The 25,802-nt window shown below is 36.2% G+C and overlaps 1 protein-coding gene across 8 annotated transcripts in view; it reads right to left on the reverse strand.

Annotated features, from left to right (window-relative positions):
* Positions 1–225: 225 nt before the first annotated feature.
* The window catches only part of LOC106662247 (ephrin type-A receptor 4), a 397,805-nt gene continuing 372,228 nt past the window's right edge, over positions 226–25,802 (reverse strand). For 5 of the 8 annotated variants that reach the window (XM_014386173.2, XM_014386169.2, XM_024224996.1 and 2 more), the window contains 13 exons: positions 22,781–22,936; positions 9,788–9,948; positions 9,457–9,726; positions 9,203–9,389; positions 8,701–8,812; positions 8,550–8,620; positions 7,177–7,227; positions 4,787–4,930; positions 4,471–4,730; positions 4,192–4,401; positions 3,945–4,123; positions 3,720–3,878; positions 226–1,968 (listed from right to left, as the gene is read on the reverse strand). In XM_014386173.2, coding sequence (XP_014241659.1) covers positions 1,701–1,968; positions 3,720–3,878; positions 3,945–4,123; positions 4,192–4,401; positions 4,471–4,730; positions 4,787–4,930; positions 7,177–7,227; positions 8,550–8,620; positions 8,701–8,812; positions 9,203–9,389; positions 9,457–9,726; positions 9,788–9,948; positions 22,781–22,936 — 2,228 coding nt within the window. In that variant the 3' untranslated portion in view covers positions 226–1,700. Of the gene's footprint in view, positions 1,969–3,719; positions 3,879–3,944; positions 4,124–4,191; positions 4,402–4,470; positions 4,731–4,786; positions 4,931–7,176; positions 7,228–7,551; positions 7,570–8,549; positions 8,621–8,700; positions 8,813–9,202; positions 9,390–9,456; positions 9,727–9,787; positions 9,949–22,780; positions 22,937–25,802 lie in introns of all 8 variants that reach the window. The other 3 variants (XM_014386170.2, XM_024224997.1, XM_024224998.1) reach the window with 3 other exon arrangements.

Consider the following 25,802-nt stretch of genomic DNA (forward strand, 5'->3'; position numbering starts at 1 on the left):
GCCTGCTGGGTTGACTGGAACGAGAATTAGGTCTGTAGAAGAAGTAGTTTTTGAGAAAAATGTGACAAAGGCTTTAGGAGGGGGGATTTTGTAGTCTTATTAGATGTAGTATGATAATCAATGGAGGATTATCTACGGGATAATTATAAGTATTAAGGGTGGCCACTTTTTTACCTCCCTTTTTTTGTGAAGATAGGTTGTCAAGTTTAAAAAAAAAAAATCATCTATTATTGGACGAATTTATTTATATGAATTGTTTTCATAATGAAACTCTTATAAAAGAATTTAAAATAAATGTAGAGTAACAATAGCAGAAATATACAAAGTCAATTTATATTACATGAAACAACCACTGCTCCAGAAAGTATAAATCATCACCATTTATGTTGGTTGTATTCAATTTTACTTAAGCAGTAAAGTTTTATCGTTTTTAAAATTAAGTCTTTTATTGATTTTCCTTTTTTAATTATAAACAAAACACTGTACTGAAGGAAAATTAGGTGATTTATGAAGAAACAAGACACTAGCTTGTTTTAAACTTGCGTTTACAGAATTTTTCACCATTTGATTTCTTACTTTTGTCAAGAAATTATAATTTATTTAGATATGTCAATGTATTTTCCTCTTTCATTAAATGCAATGCAGAATTAATTAAAGATTTTCTTTTCTTTTTTTATTTATTTTTTAAGTACAACAAAATTAATCTTTATATGATATAAATATGTACAAACGTACTTTCCAATGTACACTCATAATTATATTCAGTTGTAAAAATAATTTATTGTTAATTACCATCAAAAAACTTTTTTTCTGTTATTACAATATTGACCTTTTCTAAGCACACAATGGTAGGATAAAATACGTAATATACAATAAGATTCATATTGGTTTAAGTATTAAAATATATTTGTATTATTTGCAATAATGAGGGTTTCTGTTGAATCTCAAAATTTTGGAGAAAAAAACTTCAATATTGAAACTTGAAAATAAAGAAAAAGAACAGCAACTTGGCAATATAACTTTGGCAATTTTTCTTTTCAAGTTGAAATTGGAAACTATATTTCTTTTCTTGGCCTTTTTTTATGTAGGCCAAATTTTCCTTACTTCTTTATTGACTTTTCATTTTTATTATTTCAATTCCAGCTCCATTTTTTGAAAGGATTTTAATTTATATTCAATTGTGTGAGTGTCAAGTCAATAAGAAGTTTCTCTTTTTATACAGAATTAATTAAAAAAAAAAAAAAAATGTTAGTTCTTAGTTACTTCCATATACCACTTATATTTTATAAATACAACATTCATTCAATTTTCAAGTATACAATGTATAAACAACAATTCTGAAGGGAAAAAAGAAACAATAATTAAAAGGATATTTACAACAAATTCATACAATAAATATACAAAAGTATGAAGATCGCAGTCTGGATCCACAACAAAAATTTTTTTTAGAATCTCTCCGATTATTGCTAAACAGTCGCTTTATACCTATTTGTACAATTTGGCGACCTCTATACACAAATCCTCTTTTAATTTAATAATATAATCATAATATTAATAATAAAATAATAATAAACAAAAATCACTCTTTTGTAATAAAAAATAATAATTTCCAAACTAAAATTTAAGTACTAAAAAATTTTGGTTATCACAGTGAACATCAAATTTTGTCTAGAGAAAATGGTCAAGGCAGGGAATAATTACTAGACGAGGAATCCTTCGGAGAGGTTGGCAGAGATTTGGGCTCGCATTGCCTGTACACTGTTCATTATTTTCTTCTGGTGACCGACAAGCGTTACGCCGAGCGAGGTGAGCTCAGTCACCGTAAGACGTACGACTGCCTCCAATGTCGTAATTCCACCCTGCTCAAAGTTATCGGCATACCTGGACATCTTAATCGAGGCTAGCCAGTCGCCAACAGAAAGGAACTGGGTCATATCAGGTGCATCTGGTGCGAGTGGATTCCCCGTCCTGAAAATATTAAAATAAATATTACTCGAATAAGAGAATAAATTTAAAAATAAATTTCAATATTATTTAAACAACCTTTTATGAGTTAAAATTACTTAGTAAATAAGTTCTAATTGTTAATCCATATTACAGTATGATGTGATCATAATTAAACTGTTTTCAAATTTCATGCACAACTGGGTGTAGTTTTTGATTATTTTCAAAATAAATTTGCGATTCACTTAAGTATGACATACTAAAAAAGTTGGAAGCAGAACTAAAGAAAGCATGCACATAGAATACAATTTCCATGCAACCAGATACCAGGAGAAGTAATAAACATACACAAAATGCAGCAATTTCTAGTAAATTAAACTCAATTTCTTTTTGTCAATCAGCAAAGGTAATTAAATATTGTGTGTTAGTTATGAAACGGGTTATTACTTTGCCCTTCATAAATACTATACAATTTAGAGATAGTTTTGTGTACATTTAACATTTTGAGAACATTCGTCTGTTTAGAACTCCCACAATGGTTGCCTTAAAGTTTACATTACAAAACTACATGAAAATGTACAGGTTTTCCAATACGAGCGACACACTTTAGGTGAAGTTTGTAAATGATTAATGAAGGCTACACTTCAACGACAGGGTCTAAAATTCTATCAAAATGCTCTTGCACTTGTCTTATTAGAAATGCGGTTGATATACCTTTTGCAATTTGCTTAACATATTATTCCTTTCCTTATTATTCGTGGTGGAAGGCGACCCAGTGTGGGGCCCTAAATGTAACCGGGACGTAATACGGGTTTACAGGTAGTGGTCGTCTTATTTAGAAAAAAAACAAACAAACAAACAAATAAAACAAAGAAATAAAGAATATCATTGAACTCAAGCTAAAAATTGTAAACAGACAGTCAACAAAATTAAATGCAAAACAAAACAAAAAAGTAAGTAAAATTTCTTTAAACTAAAATCATGTTATATTATGTCGATTTTTTAAAATTAGATCGCTTACTTCCAAAACCTTAGAGTTAATTTTCAAGATTAAAGAAAAAACTTTCATTTGTTGTATTTCCAAAATTCTTTATTGAAAGTTGTTAAATAAATATTAACTCTTAATTATTATAATAACTATTAATTAAGGTTTTTAGTCGAGATAAAAAAGTCAATGGCACGAGCGGGATTTGAACCCACGACCTTCGGCTCTACCACTTGAGCTATCGTGACCTTGATCCACTCAGACACTAACTTCCCATCTCAACCACACCTTTTGAATTTTCCCTCCTTTTTGCCATTTTTCAAATGTCGTGTAATCTATTTGATTCTTGACGACAAATGAAATGGCCACGGAGAGCTTTAGTGAAGGTATACTTCATTTTTACTTATTAAATTCACTAGTTTCATGGCTTGTTAAAATCTTACAATTAATTAAGGTTTTTAGTTGAGATAAAAAAGTCAACGGCATGAGTGGGATTCGAACCCACGATCTTCGGCTTGATACGCCGCAGCTCGACCACTTGAGCTAACGTGCCATTGACTTTTTATCTCAAATAAAAACATTAATTAATTGGCCAAGCGGACCATGAAACTAGTGAATTTAATAAATATTATAATAGAACTGGGTAAGCGACATTGAAACATGACTACATGAGATGAATATTAATTAGCCATTTGCAAATAAGCAAGAGTTAGAAGTAAGCGATAAAGCAAAATTATTTCAAAAGCATGCACTTTTAATGAAAAGATGTAAAAAGAATGTTGAATGATACCTGTTTTGGGCAACTTTCCGAAGGGTATCAGGACACCTAATGAGCTTATCTAATGTTTTAACTATAGACCCAAATGTAGGCCTGTGTGTCCTCTCTTTCTGCCATGTGTCTAGCATTAGCTGGTAAATTGCCTCAGGGCAATCCATTGGTGCTGGTAACCTACGGGCCAATTCATCAGTCACAACAGTTTTTAATATTTACTAGGTAAAAATCTTTTAAACATACCTATATCCTTTTTCAATAGATTTGATAACGTCTTGGTTGCTCCAATTCCAATAAGGTCGTTCCCCGTAAGACATGACTTCCCAACAGACTATACCAAATGACCAGACATCAGATGCAGATGTAAACTTCCTAAAAGCTATCGCTTCTGGTGCTGTCCATCGGACTGGAATTTTACCCCCCTGAAAAGTGACATTGAGATGAATTTCTGATATGGACTGGTTTGAACAGAGTAATCGTCGCAACTCACCCTTGTTGTATAAGCTCCCTCAGTCGTACTTTCAATTTCTCTGCTAAGACCGAAATCTGCAATTTTACACACTAATTGGGAATTGACGAGTACATTCCTGGCGGCCAGGTCCCTGTGTACATAGTTCATCTCTGATAGGTATTGCATACCTGATGCAATGCCTCGCAACATCCCTACTAATTGAACTACTTGGAATTTACCATCATTTGCCTGTAAAAATAAACCTATTTAGTATTCTAAAGTAAAATCAAAATAAAATACTTAAAATGAAACGCTTACTCTTAAAAATGTATCTAAAGATCCGTTTTCCATATACTCAGTTATTATTAAAACTGGATTTGACTTAGTGACTACTCCCTGAAGGAAGATGACGTTGGGGTGTTCAAACTGACCCATAATGGACGCTTCGGTGAGGAAGTCGTTCCTCGCCTTATCCGCACTACCGGATTTCAACGTTTTGATTGCCACGTCTATTTCTGACCTTCCGTCTGGTGGGAGTTTCAGTTTGCCTCGGCAGACGTCTCCAAACTCACCGCCGCCTTAAAGATATCCAACAGTTAGTTATGTACAATTGATTTATACCAATGACTCTTACCAATTATTGCTTCTATGTTGATATAAGATGCGTCGATCTCTCTGGCAAACTCCTTGACAGCTTGATTCGGATCTTCATAAGTGTGAGGGTCAATATAAGTCCTCGAAGCTGTTGATCCGACTTGAGTGAAAAGTGGTGTTGTCACTATGGTAAAAAAAAATCATATTTTAATCCTCAACAAAAGACAGATAAACAACATGATTCAATGATGTTTTCAAGTTTTATTATAATTAAGAATAGGCATTATACATTAGTATAAGAATACAGGTTATAAAAACATATCGTTTAAACGAAAGTTCCCAATCCATTTTTATAGAATTTCATGGATAAAAAGTCCTAATGTAAGAATATCGTTAATAACAACACCCTTAATGACGAAAAATAAACTTTAAATTGCTTAAAAGAACATCCAGGACTACCATTTCAATTCTAAAGGTTAGGATGAAAGACATTTTTGAAAAATGGTTACTGAAAGTTCTTTGTAAAAAACAAAGGAAATCCTCCTTCTTGTGGACACTGCCCAGCTGTCCCATCAATGGTATTCAAGAAATTAAATTTTGCTTCCCATCAAAATGTTGGTGTTATTGATGGACCAAGAAATGATAAAATCATAGAAAGTTAATTTAAGAAAACAGTTTTACAAATCATTGATAACATTGAAAATAAGAGGATACTGAATATTTCAATATTGGATGCCTATCATTATGCCAGAAAAGGCATGAAATTGTGCAAAACCTTCTATGATTTATAATTGGGTTTGGCAATACTTCCATCTCTCAAATTCAAGATGTTATTGAAGAATCGCTTCAATACTGGGCCCGAGATTTCACAATTGAGCAGGACGTTCTGGGATTTGGAGACAGTCTTGAATCTTACAACTCGTAAGAATATAACGGATGAAGAAATTGTTGCAGGAATAAGTGCAGAAGTTTCTAGCAGGTAAAATAATGAAAAGCTTCCTGACAAATTTTTTTGCCAAAGTGTAAAAGAAATGTTAACTGTGGTGAATATTAGTAACCAATTTTGTGCTTGCAACAATGATATCTATTTTTCATGAAACCAATGAATTTTGTATAATAACATCAAACATTAATTGCATTTTTTTGTGTGTGTTTATTCTTAAACTTTAAGCATTATTTTCATATCTATGTACATGAAATTTATCAGCATTCCCAGTATTTTAAAGTTAACTACCTGATATAAGGACTAACGTTTATAAGAACCAAGTTCTTAAGTCCCTTGGATATTCTTTCAAGGTTAATTCTGTACTACAAAAATAATTATGCGAAAGCAAGTCCTTATAAACTGTTTATTATGTTATATAGTTATACAAACATTGATTGAAAAATATTGAATTGTATAGTGAAGTTTACTTGTATCATTTCGAATAAAAGTATGTTGAATATAAATTCAATTTTAATCGGTGAAAAAATCAGTACATTTGGTGATCCAATTATAAAAACTGAAAAGGTTTGCTACATATTTTAAAATATTAAATAATTTCAATTAATTATTCTTTTTATGTAAGGCTTTGGTTGAGATGAAAAAGTTAGTGTCACGAGCGGGATTCGAACCCACGACGTTCAGGCCAATACGCTGCTGCTCTAACCACTTGAGCTTTCATGACTTCGATCCACATGGACATCAATCACCGTCTCTACCTACAACCTTTCGTATTTTCCCTCCTTTTGTCATTTTTCAAGGCATAATAGCTCAAGTGGTTAGAGCAGCGGCGTATTGAGCCGAAGGTCGTGAGTTCGAATCCCGCTTGTGACACTAACTTTTTCATCTCAACTAAGACCTTACATACAAAGAATAATTAATTGAAATAAGTAATTTGGTCAATTAGACCACTAAGCATAAATGTATTAACATAAAATAACACTGACTGAATTTTAAACAAAATTTAACATAAAATAACTGTATTCCAAATTTCCAATTTAGTCCAATACCTAAGAAGGTTAAGTCATTTCAGTCTTTAAAATTTCTATGCATTTGTTTCTAATTTTAAATAAAACATTCAGAACGGTGATTAATTTAATAATTGTGCAGCAAATATAATGAAACAACTATCTAACAGGGTCAGATCTAAAATGGATTTAAAAAATTATTTCTAGCCATATTTGACAACCTAAATTTATTTATACAGCTTTATGTTTGAATTATTTGTTAATTTAACTTTCATATACGAATAAAAGATATTAGTTGGAAAACAAACTCCTCATGCTCAATCCAATAAGTAATCATAACATAACGAACAGGTTAAAACATTCCAAAACTGGTTTTTTGAATAAATTGATATAGGGGAAAAACTGTTAGTGTTATAAAAAAAAAAAATTTTAATTTAAAAAATTAAAAATTAAAAAAAACAATTGCAGGATTCTACTTACTGCCATTCGTGTGGGTCGCAACAATTGAAGGATTATCCAAATTGCAGTGCACTAAAATCACAAAACACACTAGGGATGTACAAAAAGCAAAAAGCAGACAATAAGCATAACAATTAATAACAAAAAAGATCAAATGAAGAAAGTATTGTTGAAGGATTTTTATGAACTAAAAAATTTCCTTATTTTTTCTTTATTTTTCTTCCTCCCCTAGTATCTCCCAAGGTAATCAGGTGAAAAGAGAAAAATAAGAAGAAAAAAACCTGGAGCAGTCAGGAGGAGACAGAGAAGGATGGGTGGAATAATAATTAATTCTAATTGGAATGACATAAACGTGCAAAAATTTTAATAAGCATGCTTCGGTGTTGATAAACTTACTGTATGTAACAACTAATCCTGGAAGACATGTAATTAATTGGGTTGTGTTAGTTAAGCAAATTCATTTTGGGTGTCATTTTTAAATTTGGTATACTATTTATGCTGCTTACTCGGTAACTAATATTTTATGCAGGCTAATATAAACTAAGCGTATTCAATTATTTAACAGAAACTATTTTAAGAACAAATTTTTTTTTAAATAAAGCAAATAGATTTTTTTTTTAAGAACAAAGAAAATTATTATAAATAAAGCATGTGACAATTTGTGATGTAGTTATATAAGAATATAATTAATGTCTTTAAATTAATTAAGGTTTTTAGTTGAGATAAAAAAGTTAGTGTCACGAGCGGGATTCGAACCCACGATCTTCGGCTAGATACGCTGCTGCTCTACCACTTGAGCTATCGTGACTTCGATCCACTCAGACACTAACTTCCAATTTTTATCTCAACCAAAAACCTTACATAAAAATAACAATTATTTGAAAGAAGTAACTTGGTCAATTGAACACTAAAATGTAAAATAGATTAATATTTAATAAGTCGCTGAGAATTGAATCCTGACTGAGAATTGAATCCTGATTACACAACATATGAAAATGGCAAAAAGGAGGAAAAATTTGAACGGTTGTAGGTTGAGAAGGAGAGTTGGTGTCCGAGAGGATCGTCTAGCCAAAGATCGTGGGTTCGAATTCCGCTCGTGACACTGACTTTTTTATCTCAACTAAAAACCTTAATTAATTAAAAGACATTAATTGGTCAAGCGGACCACGGAAACTAGTGAATTTAATATAATTAATGTTATTTTTTAAGAAACTTTGCTGCAAAATGAAAAAAAAAAATAGTGAGGTTTCAGAATTTTTGAAATTTTCCATGCTTGCGATGTGATTTCATGTGTTAATAATCAATAATTCCATAAAATAAATAAACAATTTTCACAAATATTTTGTTGGCTAATTAAAAAATATTAAAATTATATTAAAGATAAAAGAACGTACCTTCTCCATTTCTATATTCCAGTGTGTCACAATCGCTTGGTTGTTTCTTGTTACACTCATCGTTACCACGGCTGAATGAGAAAAAAATCATGAGTTCATTATAATGTTTTTCATTATTATGATGTTTATTAAAAAAAAAAAATTAAACTACCTTCTAAGAAATATAACAGTCATTATAATAATTAGGACTAGAAGGACCACAACAGTGACAGTAGCTCCAGCAATTATCTTGACTTGCATATTGTCCTCATCTCCTATGTATGCCGCAGAAACGTAAAGAATTAATTTGTATTAGAAAGGTTTTTAATGGCTGTTAATTAACGATTATTTAGAAAATCGTGAGATGCAGTCTGGTGTGTTGTAGGTTTAGAAAATAAACAAATAAATTCCAACAGGAATACATAAAACACAGTACAAAGCACAAATACTTTGATTAAGCCAAAAATTTCTATATTGTGTACATCATTGTATAAATTCTTATCTATCTTGTATGTACTTAAATTGCAATGTTTATAAATCCCAGGCACTGAAGATGATCGCAATAAAGATTGAAACATTGGCATGCTAAAGAAAATGTTTTTCTAAACCTACACCAGACTGCATCTCACGATCTCTAAGTAATAATTAGTTAGAAAAAATTGAGGTTAATTTACCTGTATCCAAAACCTGCCCTGTGGTTTTGTAAACTGGCATTGAAAATTCACCCCAGCCGTGGGTGGTTTTTGCCCTGACTTGAAATCCGTATTCGGTACGTTGCTTCAATGAGTTGAAAGTCGCTTTCTGCTCCACTGTGAGCTTGCTTGTTCCATTTGTGTCATCATGTTTCGAGAAGCATCTCACCTTTAAGTAAAAATAATGTTGTATGCAAAATTTTGAAAATTTGTTTAGGTATTTGGTGACATTGTACCTCATAGGTTTCAACTTGAACTTCGGCTTCTGGGTCAGGGGAAATTGGCGGATCCCACGCGAGCGATATTTCAGCAGCTTTCACAGCAGTCACCCTGACATTGTGGACTGAGGCGAAAGTGACAGAAGCCTCGGTTGTAACTGTGATGTCCACAAATTCGCCTTCACTCCCTGCAATCTCACTTACACCGTTCATTGAGTATACTTTAAATCGGTACATCGTGACTGGGCTCAGTCCACTGATGGTGATTTTTGTATCTTTAAAAGTTGCCTGTGAAGGAATAAAATGTTTAAATAGACAGCAAAAAACAAAAAAGTCAAGTTTGATTTACCGTTGCTGGAATGTAAGCCACAGCCTGCCCGCAGACTTCGCACTGCAAACGGTACATTGTATCTGTTCGGTCACCCAAGAAGCTTGGTTCAGACCAAGATAAAATCACAGTTGTTTGATCGATGAAATTGACTGTGAGGTTCTGCGGAGCAGTTGGAGGTTCTATAAAAGGATCAGTGGTTATTACAATTTCATTCCATACAAATTAATTTTAAACTAGTTTATTACAAACAATAATTTTATAATTTGCTAATGGCTGAAAAGGTTGAATTAGTACAATAAATAAATTAAAACCTTTCTACTTTCATGACAAAGACCATTTATTTATCATGGTTGACAGGGAAGTGCCTCATTTTTCTTAAAACGGAAATAATTATGATTAACAAAACAAAATAAAACAGAACAGAGCCCATGTTCGATCGAAACTAAGCCTCATGAAAAGGGGAGTTTATTGCTAACAACCTATGGGAACAGGAAACGGGAAATTAGTGCTATTACACTATCAATGACGAATCTAAACATAACAGCTTCGACCTGTTCCAGACATAGCTCTATTAACGCTATTGCTGTTATTAATGGCGAATTGTGGGAAGTAAATTATCCTCTTTTTATTAAAATAACACATTTTCAGGTGAAACCGGCATGGTTTCCTCAACAGCCCAAAGTTGATTAGTAAAACAGAAAAATGCTTAAGATCGTCAGAAGATATTTCAAGACGGAGTGAACCGCTAATAATGAAAATAGCAGAATTCATCATGCCCATGGAACGAAAGCCAAGAGATAAGCACGTCGATTACACATTAATTTAAAACATAATAGTTTTTGGATCAATACAGGACCTTTTATGCTAATGTTGTGTTGTTGACAGTGATGACACGAGTCCTGGTATGAATGCATGATCATTCACGTCCAAAACACAAGCATGATTGATTTGTCATGTTAAATTAAATAGAGCTTCATATTCGACAAGGTTCATATTTATTCTGGAAGCGAAGATTTTACATATTAATCCATACAAGTTTAGCGGTCATAACTGACCATATTAGGCCGAAGGTCGTGAGTTCCAATCCCGCATTTCTTGTAAAGAGTATATTTTTTTAAATGAGGGAGTGATGTGAAAATAGGATGAAAATGTTTACTTAACTGCGATATATTTGAATGGATAATGGAATTGGTTCATTGAAGTAAAAGTTCCAACGATCGTTACAACCACGGGGGGTGGCATTGTGTCGCTGCAAGGTAATTCGGGGGTGGCTCCTTGTGATCGCCTCCACCACTGTTCCAACAACTTTGTCGTTTCCATTGCAACGCTTTTGAAGTTTTCAAAGGAGGAAAGCTCGATGAAAATTCTGCCGGTAATGAACGAGAGCGTCGACGTTTTCATCGCAAACGCATTTCCACCCGTTTTGAGACGGCTGGGAGAGAGGCTGTTTTTCAAATCCTTCAATTGAATCCTTCTGGGGGAGGGCGAAAGCGCTTTGAAAAGAGGTAATACACTTTGGAGTTTTCCCCAACTTCGACGTGAACTTCTTCGAATGTTTAAATTGTTTCTCCTCACCATTAGAGCCGGGTCGCCAATTAAAAAGTTCAGCCCTTAGTTTTGCCCTTCTTTAAATTTTGAAAAGTCGCGTTCCTGAGGGCCGAACGACCCGATAGGGGCATTTAGTCGATGTTATATATCAAATATCACAAAGAATACGTCCGATTGTTCCTACTATACCAAAATTTAAGCGGCTTTTGAATACTGAAGATTGTAGAAAAAGGAGAATGAGTTTCTCGGAAAAACCATTGTCCATTGAAGCACCGCTAGCACAAAATGAGTTAACCATTAACTACGATAAATAAATACGATTCTAGATTGTGCTTTCTTTCAAAACTTATATTTAAAAGTCAATTTAATTATCTCTTGACAAGAAAGGAAACACCACTTGAAAATAACCCTCATCCTACAGGCTACGGGCACTTGCTTGCAACCAAAGTCAACAAAACAAGCTGTATACAGATACCCATAAAATAGAAAATTTGAATTGCAAATATTAAAAATATCATATATGCTATATGATATCTCTAAACAAACAATATTTTATTGTGAAATTTCTTCTTGAGCTCTGCGGGGTGATGAACCTGACAGACAGACCAAACGGAAACGACCGAACTACATTCACGCGTGATTTATTTAAAACTTGTTCACCACACAATTTGGGCAAAATGGAAAGGGACGAAATAATAGTATAATAAAGTGAGAAGTTTATGGGCCGATAGAAAGCTAAGGTGATCGCCGGCCCTCTGCGTGTTTTCCTTCTTTTTCTCTTCTTTCGCGAGTATTTTGTTTTAACTGCAGCCATTTGAGTGTCTCGACCTGGTTACTGACTCTCTGATTTCAAATATATACTACGTTGATATCCTAGAATGCTAGTCTTCGGGGCGGGGTTATAAGCAACCCCTTACTTTCACGCTAATAAATTACTTTTTCTCTCCAGACGTCATACACTCATCCCAGAGTACTCGATATTCCTCGGGGCGGGTTATAAGCAACCCTCTTCCTTTCACGCTAATAAATTACTTTTACTCTCGAGAAGTCATACACTCATACTCGATATTCCTCGGGGCGGGTTATAAGCAACCCTCTTCCTTTCACGCTAATAAATTACTTTTACTCTCGAGAAGTCATACACTCACCCCAGAGTACTCGATATTCCTCGGGGCGGGGTTATAAGCAACCCTCTTCCTTTCACGCTAATAAATTACTTTTTCTCTCCAGACGTCATACACTCACCCCAGAGTACTCGCTATTCCTTGGGACGGGGTTATAATCAATCCCTTCCTTTCACGCTAATAAATTACTTTTTCTCTCCAGACGTCATACACTCACCCCAGAGTACTCGCTACTCCTCGGGACGGTGTTGTAAGCAATCCCTTCCTTTCACGCTAATAAATTACTTTTTCTCTCCAGATGTCATACACTCACCCCAGAGTACTCGCTACTCCTCGGGACGGTGTTGTAAGCAATCCCTTCCTTTCACGCTAATAAATTACTTTTTCTCTCCAGATGTCATACACTCACCCCAGAGTACTCGCTATTCCTTGGGACGGGGTTATAAGCATCCGCTTACTTTCACGCTAATAAATTACATTCATTGCAGTTAATTAACACAAACACAACACTCGATAGAAACAAAGAAGTCCAGTTACATTCAAACCCCTCCCCCCCCTAGTACTCCATATTCCTCGGAGCGGGGTTGAACCCTCTCCACTCTCGCTAGTAACTTATAACAATAAATCACCCCTTCCTTTCATGCTAATAAATTACATTCATTCCAATAAATTAACATAAAGTCAAACACAGACACAACACAAACATACATTTAACGATCCCTATAATCCTGAGGTACCGGAAAAGCGATCTGTGCCCGCTGCCGTGCCCCAAGGTCCGATGATATGCCAAAATATTGTCTATGTACATCAAGCCTTCTACAATTGAATAGGTGCTCTACCGTTATTCTATCCTTGCATAACGGTCACCGACGCGGTCGCTTTCCGGCCAGAAGGTGCCCGTGCGTTATTCTTGTATGACCTATGCGTAGTCTTGTATAAATAATAGTATAAGCTGATGATTAAAATTGACAAGCATAGCCGGGGCATGAATGAAACATTATTAATTTGAAATTTTATTTCAATTCTACCTTAATTGTTTCCAGATCATGGATGGCATAAATAAATAAATGAATAATTTTTGATTGGTTAAATTATTGGGCAGATATTTGAGTCGTTGACACCTACAACGAACTGCGATTTGGGGAGAAGGAACGAAGATATCGACCAAAAGGTATCTGGGTTAATGAGGGACCACTCGAGGCGGGCCCTGTCAGTGCTACCTCACTCGAACCAAGGTCTAGCCGGTTTTAATTTGGCATGCGGGCAAAGCCCAGGGAGAAAATTTCAACAAAAGCGCGATAAGATGCCGGTGGTTGGCTTAGTTTTTTTTCCTATGCCGGCAAACCTCCTGGTTTGAAATAGGCCAAATAGAATTTTGCCTTAACCCGGGTAAGAGATTAACTGCTATCATTGTGATTCGTCCCGATACAAACTTTACTTTGGGCGTATTATATCGTCTCTTGACTTCTTCAGAAGCGTTCGAAACAATAGAGACATTTCCACTCCAATTACGCCATTTTCGGGTCCTGAAGGCGCACGTCGTCCAATAAATTGGAACTTGGGTTTAGCTGACGAAGATAACAGCCCAGAAAATACCACCTATTATCGACGAACTGTAATCCTACACTTTTTCCAAAAATAATTCCTCTACCTTCAAATCAGTTTAAAAGCAAATTGATAAGTTGGATAAAACTATTTTCGGAAATAGATTATATTAGCCTTAATTTGCGAAAAGCATTTTTTTATCGTCTGGTCGCTCTTTCATCTTCATCAAAGAGTCTTATCTAAACTGATACGAACTTCCAGTTCTGCTCGCGAGCAATATTTTATTAGTGCTGAGGCCGAACCGGGGCATCTCGGCCATCCGCTCGAACAGGAAATACATTTTAACAGTGCTGAATGTACAAATCCTTCTGGCGGTATTTACATCCGTCTGTTGGCCAACGTTTTATCTAAGTTACTGAAGATTGTAAGAAATGTAATAAAAAATTCAATTTCTTTCATATCCGGTCTTTGGAAACTTGCTTTATTTGTATATGTATTTTATCAAGTATCCCAAGGCTTTTGTACAAATAAGGTTTTTTTATAAACAAGATATGTTAATATTTAAGGTTGATAGAGATTGATTCCTCAACAGTTCTTCATTGAAGTTGGCGTAATGCTGAAACGTGTCCAAAACCCGCGAGTGAAGGGGGACCCAGTAATTTTTTTTTTTCAGTTTTTCAATTCCGGTTCAGCTTAATAAATTGATCGATAATTTAACGCTTAAAGTTATTGGCTCTTGTCATCTGCTAATATTCATTTTGATTTTATCAATCTTACTTGTTAGTTGATTCATTTTTTTTTCTTTGATTGTTTTATGTTGGGTTTAAGTTTTCGTCTAATGCCCGGGCATAAAACTGGGTATTTACACATAAACAAAGTAAATTTAGATTCAAGAAATATAATTCTTCCCGGAAAAAAAAATAATTTAAGAGAGTGGTCCGGAGAAGGACTTGTAATATTCAAATAAAAGTTGCAACCCTTCGCCGTTTTATGATACCGCCTCCCATCCCCTCCAGGGAAAAGGGTAAACATTTTACATTTTACCGGAATATTAGAGCAGGTGTAATGTTTTTACCCGTTTCTCTGGGGCCGTTTCTATTCGAAAAGATCGTCCATAGCCGAAGTAAAGGGGCTCCTTGCGGGGGAGGGCGAAAGGGCCGCATTGATTTTGGGAAGTGCCGCCCCCATCGCCTCGCCGAACCTTCTCCCGTCTCAATTATGACTTCCTGAGCAAGGAATAGACATGTTTTTCGATATGAGATGCCTTTTTAATCAGCCGACAAATTGGCCAACTATAGAGGAATCGAATGGCAAATTGTCCTCGCCACAGGCAAGATACTTATCTGCGAGGATAATTTGAACAAATTATCGAAGTTTCCTGTATTATTGCTACCGTTTTAGCCCCTTGTTTAATACAATATCAACATTAACATATGCCCAATCGTAAAAAGGCAATTTTTTCAAGGATATTGTCGTCAAACTGATTATTTAGACAACATAATGAATTTATGAACAAACTGAAATATACAGTTTATTTTTAAATAATTTAAAAAATATGTTATGATAGTGTATCCAAAGGTTGAAAACATGCCGGGCTGGATAACTGGCTGGAGGATGACGATGGATACTAGAAAGTGGAGGTCTTAGTTCTCCAAGCATTGAAACCTTCCGGCTTATTGTACTTTACTAGTTCTTTAGTCCAGTCTGTCGATCCTTCTTTTTAAGTAGTACTAGACCATTGATTGTCGTTGCTACAATTCCTTTCCATGGATTTTCGTTTTTTCCCAAGTTATTGCGTGCATCGAGCTGTTGCTTGGCATTCGAATATGATTTGGGTGGCTGTTTGTCCTCCTCATCGCAAAATATACAAATGCGATCATCATTGAAATGAATGTGTGGTGGTTAGTGACCGTTAGTCGATGATTAGTCAGAAATCGTGAGATGCGGTCTGGTGTGATGTAGGTTTCAGAAAAACATTTTCTTTGTCGTGCACTTTTTGGGCAGTCTCAACACGACCCAGATGAATGACACGTCTACACGGAAAACAAACACTTTGTGCCCTGAAGATGTTCTCAATAAAGATCGAAACGTTGGCACGACGAAGAAAATGTTTTTCTGAAATCTACATCACACCAGACCGCATCTCACGATTTCTGAATAATTATTGAAATGAATCCTGAATTCATTTGTGTAGATGTTTTCTCAGATGCCAGTGGCCGGTAAATAGTCGTATCGCTTCTCTGAGTTTAGCCCTCTCTAACAGTAAGTTTGCCATTCCTGGTAAGGGATGTATTAGTGTACGTTTATTGTGTCTAGCGCCCCTAGAATTCTCCTTTTTTCTTTTTTGTATCCATCCTGCGATGAAAGATTCTGGGTGTGTTTTTTGTTATCCCAAGAATAGGTCGAGGGTCTATGAGGTCTTGCAGATCCTCCTCTGGCTAGTGTGTCTGCTTTTTCGTTACCCAAAATTTCCTTCTGTCTTGGTACCCAAATAACATCAGGTTATTGTTTTTCCCCAAGTTTGAGAGAATTTGGTTGCATTCACGGGCTAGTTTGTACGTGATTTTTCGCATATTGATGCTTTTATTCGATCTTATAAGGGTATTTTTGCCAGTGTAGCCAGCTTTGAGATTTTCTTAGGCACAACTATTAAAGGCATGTATTTCAGCTTAAAAGGCCGAGGTGTACTTCCATAATAAATTTGATTGTTTATATTTTGGGCTTGTACAAAAAAACACCTCGGGTCTGGTTCCTTCTTGTGTTTTGGAGCCTTCTTTATACTATAGTTTTTGTATCTGATGTTCCCCTGAATTCATTTTCTTTTGTGGTTTTTTGAGATATTATGGGTCGAGTTCCAGGATCATGCTGAAATGAAACGCTGCCAGTAAATTATCTACAATAAAATGAAATCTTCGGAATGATTATTAAGAAATCGTGAGATGCGGTCTGGTGTGATGTAGGTTTCATAAAAACATTTTCTTTATCGTGCCAACGTTTCGATCTTTATTGAGATCATCTTCAGGGCCTGGGATTTACAAACATTCTTTAAATTTAACAAATACATGCAGGATGTGGAAAAAAGTGAATTTATACAATGCAAAAAATATTTTTTTTAAATTATATTCAATCAAAGTATTTCTAGTAAAAAATTTTTTTTTGAGAAATCAGATGATGATCTCAATAAAGATCGAAACGTTGGCACGACAAAGAAAATGTTTTTCTGAAACCTACATCACACCAGACCGCGTCTGACGATTTCTGAATAATCATCGACTAACGGTCACTAATCACCACACAAATTTTCGGAATGTTGAAGTTGCGGACGTTTTTAGATTCGATTTTATGTTTTATACCTCGGCAACGTCATTTAATTTGTTAGATTGCAAAATCTGCTCAGATCACAACTTTTCAGTGCTGTCTGTTTATTGTTTATTTAAGACCTTACATCAAATTATGCATTGCCCTACATTGCAGTTAATCCAATGGCCCATTTTTTAACATTCTTTCTGGCGTTATTGCTTATATTGTCGAATCTTTTGCAGACGATCTTCATTCATTGAAATTATTCGTGTTTTTTACTTCGACGATGTTAACAAATTCTTCTGACAAAAATATTTAATAGGAATTTCACGTTGAACCTTTGCTTATTGCAACATTATTTATATCCGCAGTAAATAAAAACGCAATAAAGCTCAGCACAGTTTAAGTTTACAATCATAGAGAGAAATAAAACAATAAACTGTAACAGTCCGTGATGCGTTACATAGAAAAATAATACAGAATAAATTCACTAATTTCGTGGTCCACTTGACCAATTAATATATTACAATTAATTAAGGTTTTTAGTTGAGATAAAAAAGTCAATGGCACGAACGGGATTCGAACCCACGATCTTCGGCTTGATACGCCGCTGCTCTACCACTTGAGCTATCGTGACCTCGATCCACTCGGACACCAACTTCCCATCTCAACCGCATCAAGCCGAAGATCGTGGGTTCGAATCCCGCTCGTGCCATTGACTTTTTTTATCTCAACTAAAAACCTTAATTAATTGTAATAGAATAAATTGTTAATTTTTAGTAGCATAAGGACAGGACTTTTGTCGTTCATTAGCATTTTCATAATAATTCCATTAACAAAAAAAAACACAAGAGTTTTATAAGTTATGTTAATAAATTGTCAACATTATTTTTATTGGTAGTAAATCATTTGTCGCCTAGATAAAATCGAGAACTGTCTTTTATGGGTGATAAATAATAATTTTAGTATAGTGTTAAAGACCATTTTGTTTAGAAATGACAGTATTTTACTTTTATTTGCAGAAAATATCATGAAGTGACACCGGCATGATCAAACGAATAAGGGAAGAGAATCAATGACGTCTTTATCAATAGGCTCTCAATTGTGCAATGTCAATTTATGTGGAGAGGCGAGGCTCCATAAAAGAAAGAAAGAGCTACTTTCATAATGAACGTTTCTTCAGTGAGACATTCCAAGCACTCTCTCGTACATAATTTAAGCGTTCAACTTTTCAAACCGGGTATCCTTTGTTCTCCTGGAGTATTTGCATGTATAATTACTTCTACTCAACCCTCCTCAAGTTACTTATATTCCCTTTGATATCCGGAGCGGAGGGGAACGTAATGCAATCAGCCGGGAGGGTATGTGGGTAGGATTATTTCCCCGCGCCGCCCCCCACCACCCCACGCCGCTCACCGCCCCCGGTGATGAGTAATTCCACCCCTAGACTTTCCTGTAACGAGTCGTCCCTGGAGCGTCTTAAAGTACCGTGTACCGAAAAATATCTATCAAATTTATATTTTTTTTAGGGTATTTCAACTACGAGGTTATATGAACACTCGGGGTGCCGGTATATAGTTGTATATAATAGTGTATATAAAAAAGTATGTATAGTTTATGTATATATGACGAATTTGTATAATATGTTTAAGTTGTGACTTTGTATCTGTAAGTAGCAACAAATTGACAAAATAATTTATAACTACCTACCTAACTATGAGCCTATGCCTCAGTAGATCCCGTCAAGAAGACTGTAAAACTTGTACAGTCTTGCCAAGCTTGGGCATTGATATGATAACATTATATGTTTGAAGACTACAACCCGAATCTAATCAACATCGTAGTGAAGGCTGGTTGATCGCATAGCAAATATAAAAAAATCAGTGTCACGAGCTGGATTCGAACCCACGACCTTCGTCGACGCCGCTGCTCTACCACTTGGGCTATCGTGAGCCAGCATGGGCCCGATAAGACACACAATATATATTGTACATATTATCGACATAATTATTCATTTCTGCAGGAACTGAGCAGAACATACGCGCCAGCAACCGCCAGTATTGTCGTAAAGGGTGAATTGTGCTGGCGCCTGTCTGTGCAGTCTGTCGTGTGTGCAGCATGCACGCTTACTATAAATTATTTTGTCTGAAGTGATAGTGACTATTTTGAACTATTTAAAAAACCTTTCTTTATCATCTACTAGGTTTTTGTAGAGAGGGTACAATTCTCCTTCTTTTTCTCTTCTTAAATTCATTGGATGTACAACAAATCGTCTTTTTCTTTTTTGTTCTACATCCGCCCAATCCAATTTCTTTTTCGAATAAAACTGCTGGCACAGCTAATTAATACTTCAACCGAATCGTTTTTAACCGTGCTTAAGCATAAAGAAATTCAGGGGGAAAACAAGGGGTGCTTGATTTGGATAATATCATGACATTCGATATGGAACTAATTTTGAATGACATTTGTATGCCATTTAGTTTGAATAACAACCTTAGTTATTTTGAATAGTTGGTATACTGAACAAAAACTGCTCCAACCCTATACCCTATTGAAAAATACATATCTTTTATTTGTACACATAAAACGTTTTGTTTTCTTTCGTAATGATATTAAATCCAATTTCAAGATCAAGTATAATTTTTTAATTATCGGTTTTTGTTTTCTAAAATCCCTATTCAATTGCATTATCCTCCGGAAGCGGGGCCAAGAGAGTTGTAAGAAAACCCGGATTTTGAGCGGAATGAGTCAGACAGATTGGTTTTTGTGTACAGATCAGGTACATCGGGTGCGGCGCTTTCATCATTTACCGATTCACACGGAAATTGATGGGGACCTGAAAATTAAACATGGCGCCGGCTCAATCAAATTTAATCCCCTTCTTTCCTTTCGGATGCAGCCACCGAAGGCGGTCTAAAAAAGACAAAAAAAAACCGACGGCGAGGTCTAAATTACCTCACGGGTCCCGGACGGGCAGCCAATTTATTTTTTGAATGGACGAAACGACCCTCGGCGACACACCCCATCACGTTTTGATGGGGGAGGCGTAAGGGGTGACAACAGTTCGCCGGCAGTTAATAAAATTCAATACTTTAGTTAAATTAGTTTTTTTTTGGGGGGCACTGGCTGAGTTCCTGTTCTTTTCTGGGAAGACCGTCCCCTGGAAATGAGTCCTATTGCATATGCAACGTCACATTAAGAATTCTCGATGCTCGAGGGGCTGATAGCCAATTGACAATCGGCCGGGGGCGGAATTTTTAAGGCAGTTTCAACAAGATTTGCATTCACCCTTCACAAGAAATCGTTCAACCCTCCTATTTTTAGGTAAGTAGTGGGGGCGATAAAATCCATTAAGGAATGTAAATTAAAGAAGAATCGAACTTTAACCTTTTATGGCCCTCATGGGTCTTCAAGCAAAGGCGGACCTTAAAGATTTTGTTAAAAGGTTACTGGGGACTCCCGTGAGTTTAGTACGATAATAGAGAGGTAGTTTGGCACTAAATAAGTCTATGTTGCCAATACATACCCGCCCAGTGAGTTGTAGCCTACTCAATGTGGAACTACAGTGACGACGGGTGGTATACTGTGGTTAAGGCTCGGGGCCCTGCAAAGGGGCACCTCGTGTCCTCGTCCAAGTCCCTCTCTCAATCCAGGTTCCTTCACTCTTTCCTGTGACCCCTCCTAACCCTTAGTTACAAGGGGGGTGTCCGGGCGCAAAATAACTGTGCAGCCCTGGGGGCGAGGCAACCTCTCTAAAGTACATGGCTACGGGTCGGCATGGGCGGCGGATGCCTTGTCAGAGGCACACGAGGATTAGGGTACCAGACCACTGTTATACACCAGGCCTTACGGGATACGGCGGATCGGACGGAAGCGTATAAGCGTTGATGACACTATGCTGAGTGTCGAATGCGTGAGCAGTGGCGGATGGGAACGGGTTGTGAATCGGTCGCTCCTATTCGACTATGCTTTGCACATAGGTGTAGGCTGAGCTCGAGTGGAGGCTTTTACCGTAAGCGGTCTCCTCTCGGGGGTAGTTAGCAATTCCACTTTAAACAAAACCGCGGCCGGTTTTTTTAGCAGATCCGGAAGTTTCTACGCTAGGGAATCCCCAAACTCTGGGAGATAGAGTTGCCTTCTCTATCTAGGAAGTGAGCGGGAGACCAGGCTGATGTATTTCGGCTTAGGTAGCTCTATGCGCGCGGCGTACGGTCTGATGCTTAATGCAGACCCAACCATTCGGAATGAGCAAGCGGGGAGGGAGGTTGTTTTGGGCCTTCGGGGCTGAGCTGCCCCTACACCAATACTGCGGCAGTAACACCATTCTGTCGTATGTGGACCTGCGTCAGCTCTCATCTTGAGAATCAAAACATCCGATAAGGCCGAATAGGCTAGGTGCGGACGTTAAAGATCCTCTTTGTCCTTTTAAGGACGACCGAGGATACGGGAAAGACTGCACCATATTCTCCTTCGTGGGCTGTTTTGCTGCATTTGTCTCAAAAGGGCATACGATGTCAGGCCAACTTCCCACAAACGATTACGAATGGTTTGTGTTGATAAAGGCCTTACCAAAACACCGTGTACTTAATTTAGGATTTGGCTGGCACAATGGAAAGGGGAAAGCATGTTGCCAATGCACGGACAGAAACAGAGCAAGGAACAACACTGCGCCCACCCTAAACTCACGGGATTTCGTACTAACCTTAAACAAAATTGCTAAAGTTGGCATTGTTCTGCCCACAAGAAAGGGTTTTGGATATGAAAATTTTTATGTCTTGCAAATATAACAATAAACACAAGATGCAGTAGTGGGGTGAATGATAGAAGATTGGAGATGAAAGATTCCAAGATGGAGATTTTAGATTGGCGCCAAAAAAATCAATTGCAACAATCATTGAAGGAACTTTAAGATTAGCTAAGCTTTGGCAAATTTCCTAAATTTGGTGTTGCCCTGGGGCAACGTTGGGCAAGAAAGGGTTAAATCTATGCTTTAACAAACAATTTGTCAAGACATTCTAATTAGTAACATTCTGCAGTTTAAAATTAGAAATCTTTCATATCCTATGAATCCTGAATCTTTATTCAGTCATAACGCCACAAAATTTGACATGTTTTTATATTTAGGCTATCTCTTGATAATACACTTTTGCAGTTTGACACGAATTGCGTGAATCAATTTGATAACACTGACATGCATAAAAAACACCCTGGTAGTAGATCGACTTGTGTCATTAGCTGTTAAAGTACTTCCTACGATGACAATCAGCATATGCCAGTATCATTTTATATTGAAAAGAATACCAAATGACATGAGGGTCTTTTCTTTAGCCCCTAACATTAACTTGATTGTACAAATATAAAAAGATTGCTGCATTTGATAGTGGCTAAGCAGGAAAGTAATGTAACCAGGTAGCACAACGGGAAGTATTTATTTAGTGCTAATATTTGGAAAGAAATTGGGTGAGCGAGAAAGAATATAAAGGTCTGTACTTACGTGTACAAGGCATGCTTTTTGGATCCTCCTCAGCCCTGTAGTAGCCGGAGTTGCACCTGCACTCGGACGATCCATAGTTGGGGTTCTTGCTATGTGGCGGGCATGGCTGACAGTGCTCGGAGCCGCTGGCGTGCTTGTATTGGCCCGGCGGGCAGACTGCAACAAGAGATTATAATGAGAAATCCCGGCGTGATGCAAATTCGGGCAAAATATGCTAAACGGCTTTGGAAAGTTTCGTTGTCGTGAATTTTAAAAGCTCCATCCACGGGCCCAGCGCTCCTCCTCTCGGCGAGAAGAGACTTGTACAGCTTGTCAGGCAGTCTCGGCCAATATGGAAATCAACAGGACAGGGTGAAACTTTGCATATTCGCTGCCGTTGGAGGGAGAAGAGGGAAAACGAGAAAGAGGTCCCACCCCACTTGCGCTTCGACTTTAAACTTTAATCGGGTGACGTGAAAAGCTATACCTCCGCAAAATTCTAATTCTCTCCCATCCAATTGTCTGGAAACACGTAGGAAGAAGTTGGCAACTTCCAAAGTCCTCTCCCTCCCAAAGTATACCCAGAATTCTGATAACAACACAAATTTATAAGTAGGACTTTCTATATTTTCTTTTCTATATTAAAAGTAAATAAATAAATTGGTTTCATTGAATCAAGAAACATAAAATATATTGAATCGTTAAAGACAAGCCAATGGTAAAATTTCTGTAAGTCGTAAGTAAGGTAATGACATGAAAGAAAATTATGTTACGTTATTTCCACTTGTCTTAACATGTCAGATCGTATAGCGATCCCTGGAAAACATGAAGATACGAATGTTATAAGCCGGGAACAAACTTACCCGATGCAACGCTATCCGAAGCAAATCCCAAGTCCAATTTTAAATAAGATTGTATTACCCCCGTGCACATCTGCCCGATGCTACGCAACGCTACCCTACTCTACGCTACGCGATCCCTACTGTCCAGATTTTCGTCGGGTAGCATCGAGTACAGTCGAAAACAAAAGAACCGGACGCTCATATTTTTATTCAGACTACATGTATTATTGGCGTTATATTAATTACAACATACTTAATTTTAATATAAACCCAATTAACCGAGAATAAAAATTCGTTAGTTTTTATTTAAAATAATAATAATAATAATAATTTCAATGGTTTGGTAGAAAATTGATCAAAACACCGGAATACCATTTTTTTATATAATGAATATAACTAACAATTTATTACACGCTTTTGCTCATAAAATTTAACTAACAATTTATTTCATGGTTTTGCAATGACACCATTTTCGTCAAGTAGCGTCAGAACAGAACCCTCATATTTTTTTTGTAGTTTTTTCAAACTATGTACATATATGTAATTTTGTCTTTACATTAATTCAATTAGCATACATTCTTATTTTAATATAACCCAAATTAAACGAGATCAAAAATTCATGAATTTTTATAAAAATTATTTAATTGTGATGGTTCAAAATATCAAAACACCGGAATACCATTTGTTGATAGAATGAATTTAAGTAACAATTTATTTCATGGTTTGGCTCATAAAATTACACCATTCGTCGAGTACCGTCAGAACAGGACCCTCATATTTTTTGTGGTTTTTTTCAAACTACGTATATGTAATTTTGTCGTTATATTAATTGCAACATTCTTATTTTAATATAAACCAAAACGTACGTATAACATAAACGAGATCAAAAATTCATGAATTTTTATAAAAATTATTTAATTGTGATGGTTAGGAAGAAAATTTATCAAAACACCGGAATACCATTTATTGAAATTTAAGTAACAATTTATTTCATGGTTTTGCTCATAAAATTACACAATTTTTGTCGAGTACCGTAAGAACAGGACCCTCATATTTTTTGTAGTTAATTTCAACCATGTATATGTAATTTTGTGAAACCAAACCGTACGTATAACATAAACGAGATCAAAAATTCATGAGTTTTTATAAAAATTATTTAATTATGATGGTTAGGCGGAAATCTATCAAAACACCGGAACAACTTTATTTAAAACAATTAAATTTATCTAACAATTTGTTACATGGTTTTGGCACAAAATAATGCATTCAGAACAAAAGAGGCGTTGCGATTGTGATACTGATTTGTGATACATGCTGTGTGACTGTACGTGGCGTGCGCTTGACGTCGCATAGATGTGCACACCCTACCAAAACGTGACAAGGCGTCGGGTAGCATCGAGTAAGTTTGTTCCCGGCTATAGTACTACTTCCATCCTTGCATTTTTATAGAGGATGAAAGAATAAAGGCAACAAACACGGAGTGGAAAAGCTAATTACTCAAACAGCCTTTTTCTAATTAATTTTTTACTTGTATTGTTACTTTTAATACAATCAAAAGAGCAAATTCGACGGAAAGGCAGCTTTTAATGACCGGGGGAAAAACGTTTTTTGTTGTAACCATGAAAGGCAAATGGCAATTTGAAAGTAGGCAGTTTTTGAGATGAACACTGTGTATATTTTTAATTGGGTTGGGGTTTAATTTTCTTATTTGCGAGTATTTCATTAACTCTTTCACCCTTATTTCAATGGGCGTATTTAACCCCCTCCGTTCTCTGCAGAGATGGTGAAATTGCTGGAGGAGGGGATCTAATTGTTTCTGTTGAGTGTGTAATCTGAGGATTCATTTACAGACTTCGGGAGCCGGGCCTTATCTCCTCCGGGGCCGGGTAATAGTGCTGGCAGGAGCAGTTACCGTTAGCATCAAGGGCTACGGCTATCAAGGACCTCCGGGGAAGCGGAAACGGCGCTACGGCAGGGGCCGAAGGGATGATTGTTTCCTTTATCTCTTTTTCCTCGAAGGGACAGTTTTAAGGCAGCTTTATGATAGAACGTCATCGAGTCAAATATGACGATACAAGTCTAAATAGGTTAGGTTTTTTCAGAAAAAAGAAAATCATTGTTCGTAATTGGAAAGAAATAAGGAACAACAGAGTGAAAAACCCGATCGCGCTTGTTCAACACTGGATTATCTCTTAAAATAA

The sequence above is a fragment of the Cimex lectularius genome, unplaced genomic scaffold, assembly GCF_000648675.2.
Source record: "Cimex lectularius strain Harlan isolate CLEC.00 unplaced genomic scaffold, Clec_2.1 scaffold19, whole genome shotgun sequence".
Classification (NCBI taxonomy): Eukaryota; Metazoa; Arthropoda; class Insecta; order Hemiptera; family Cimicidae; genus Cimex; species Cimex lectularius.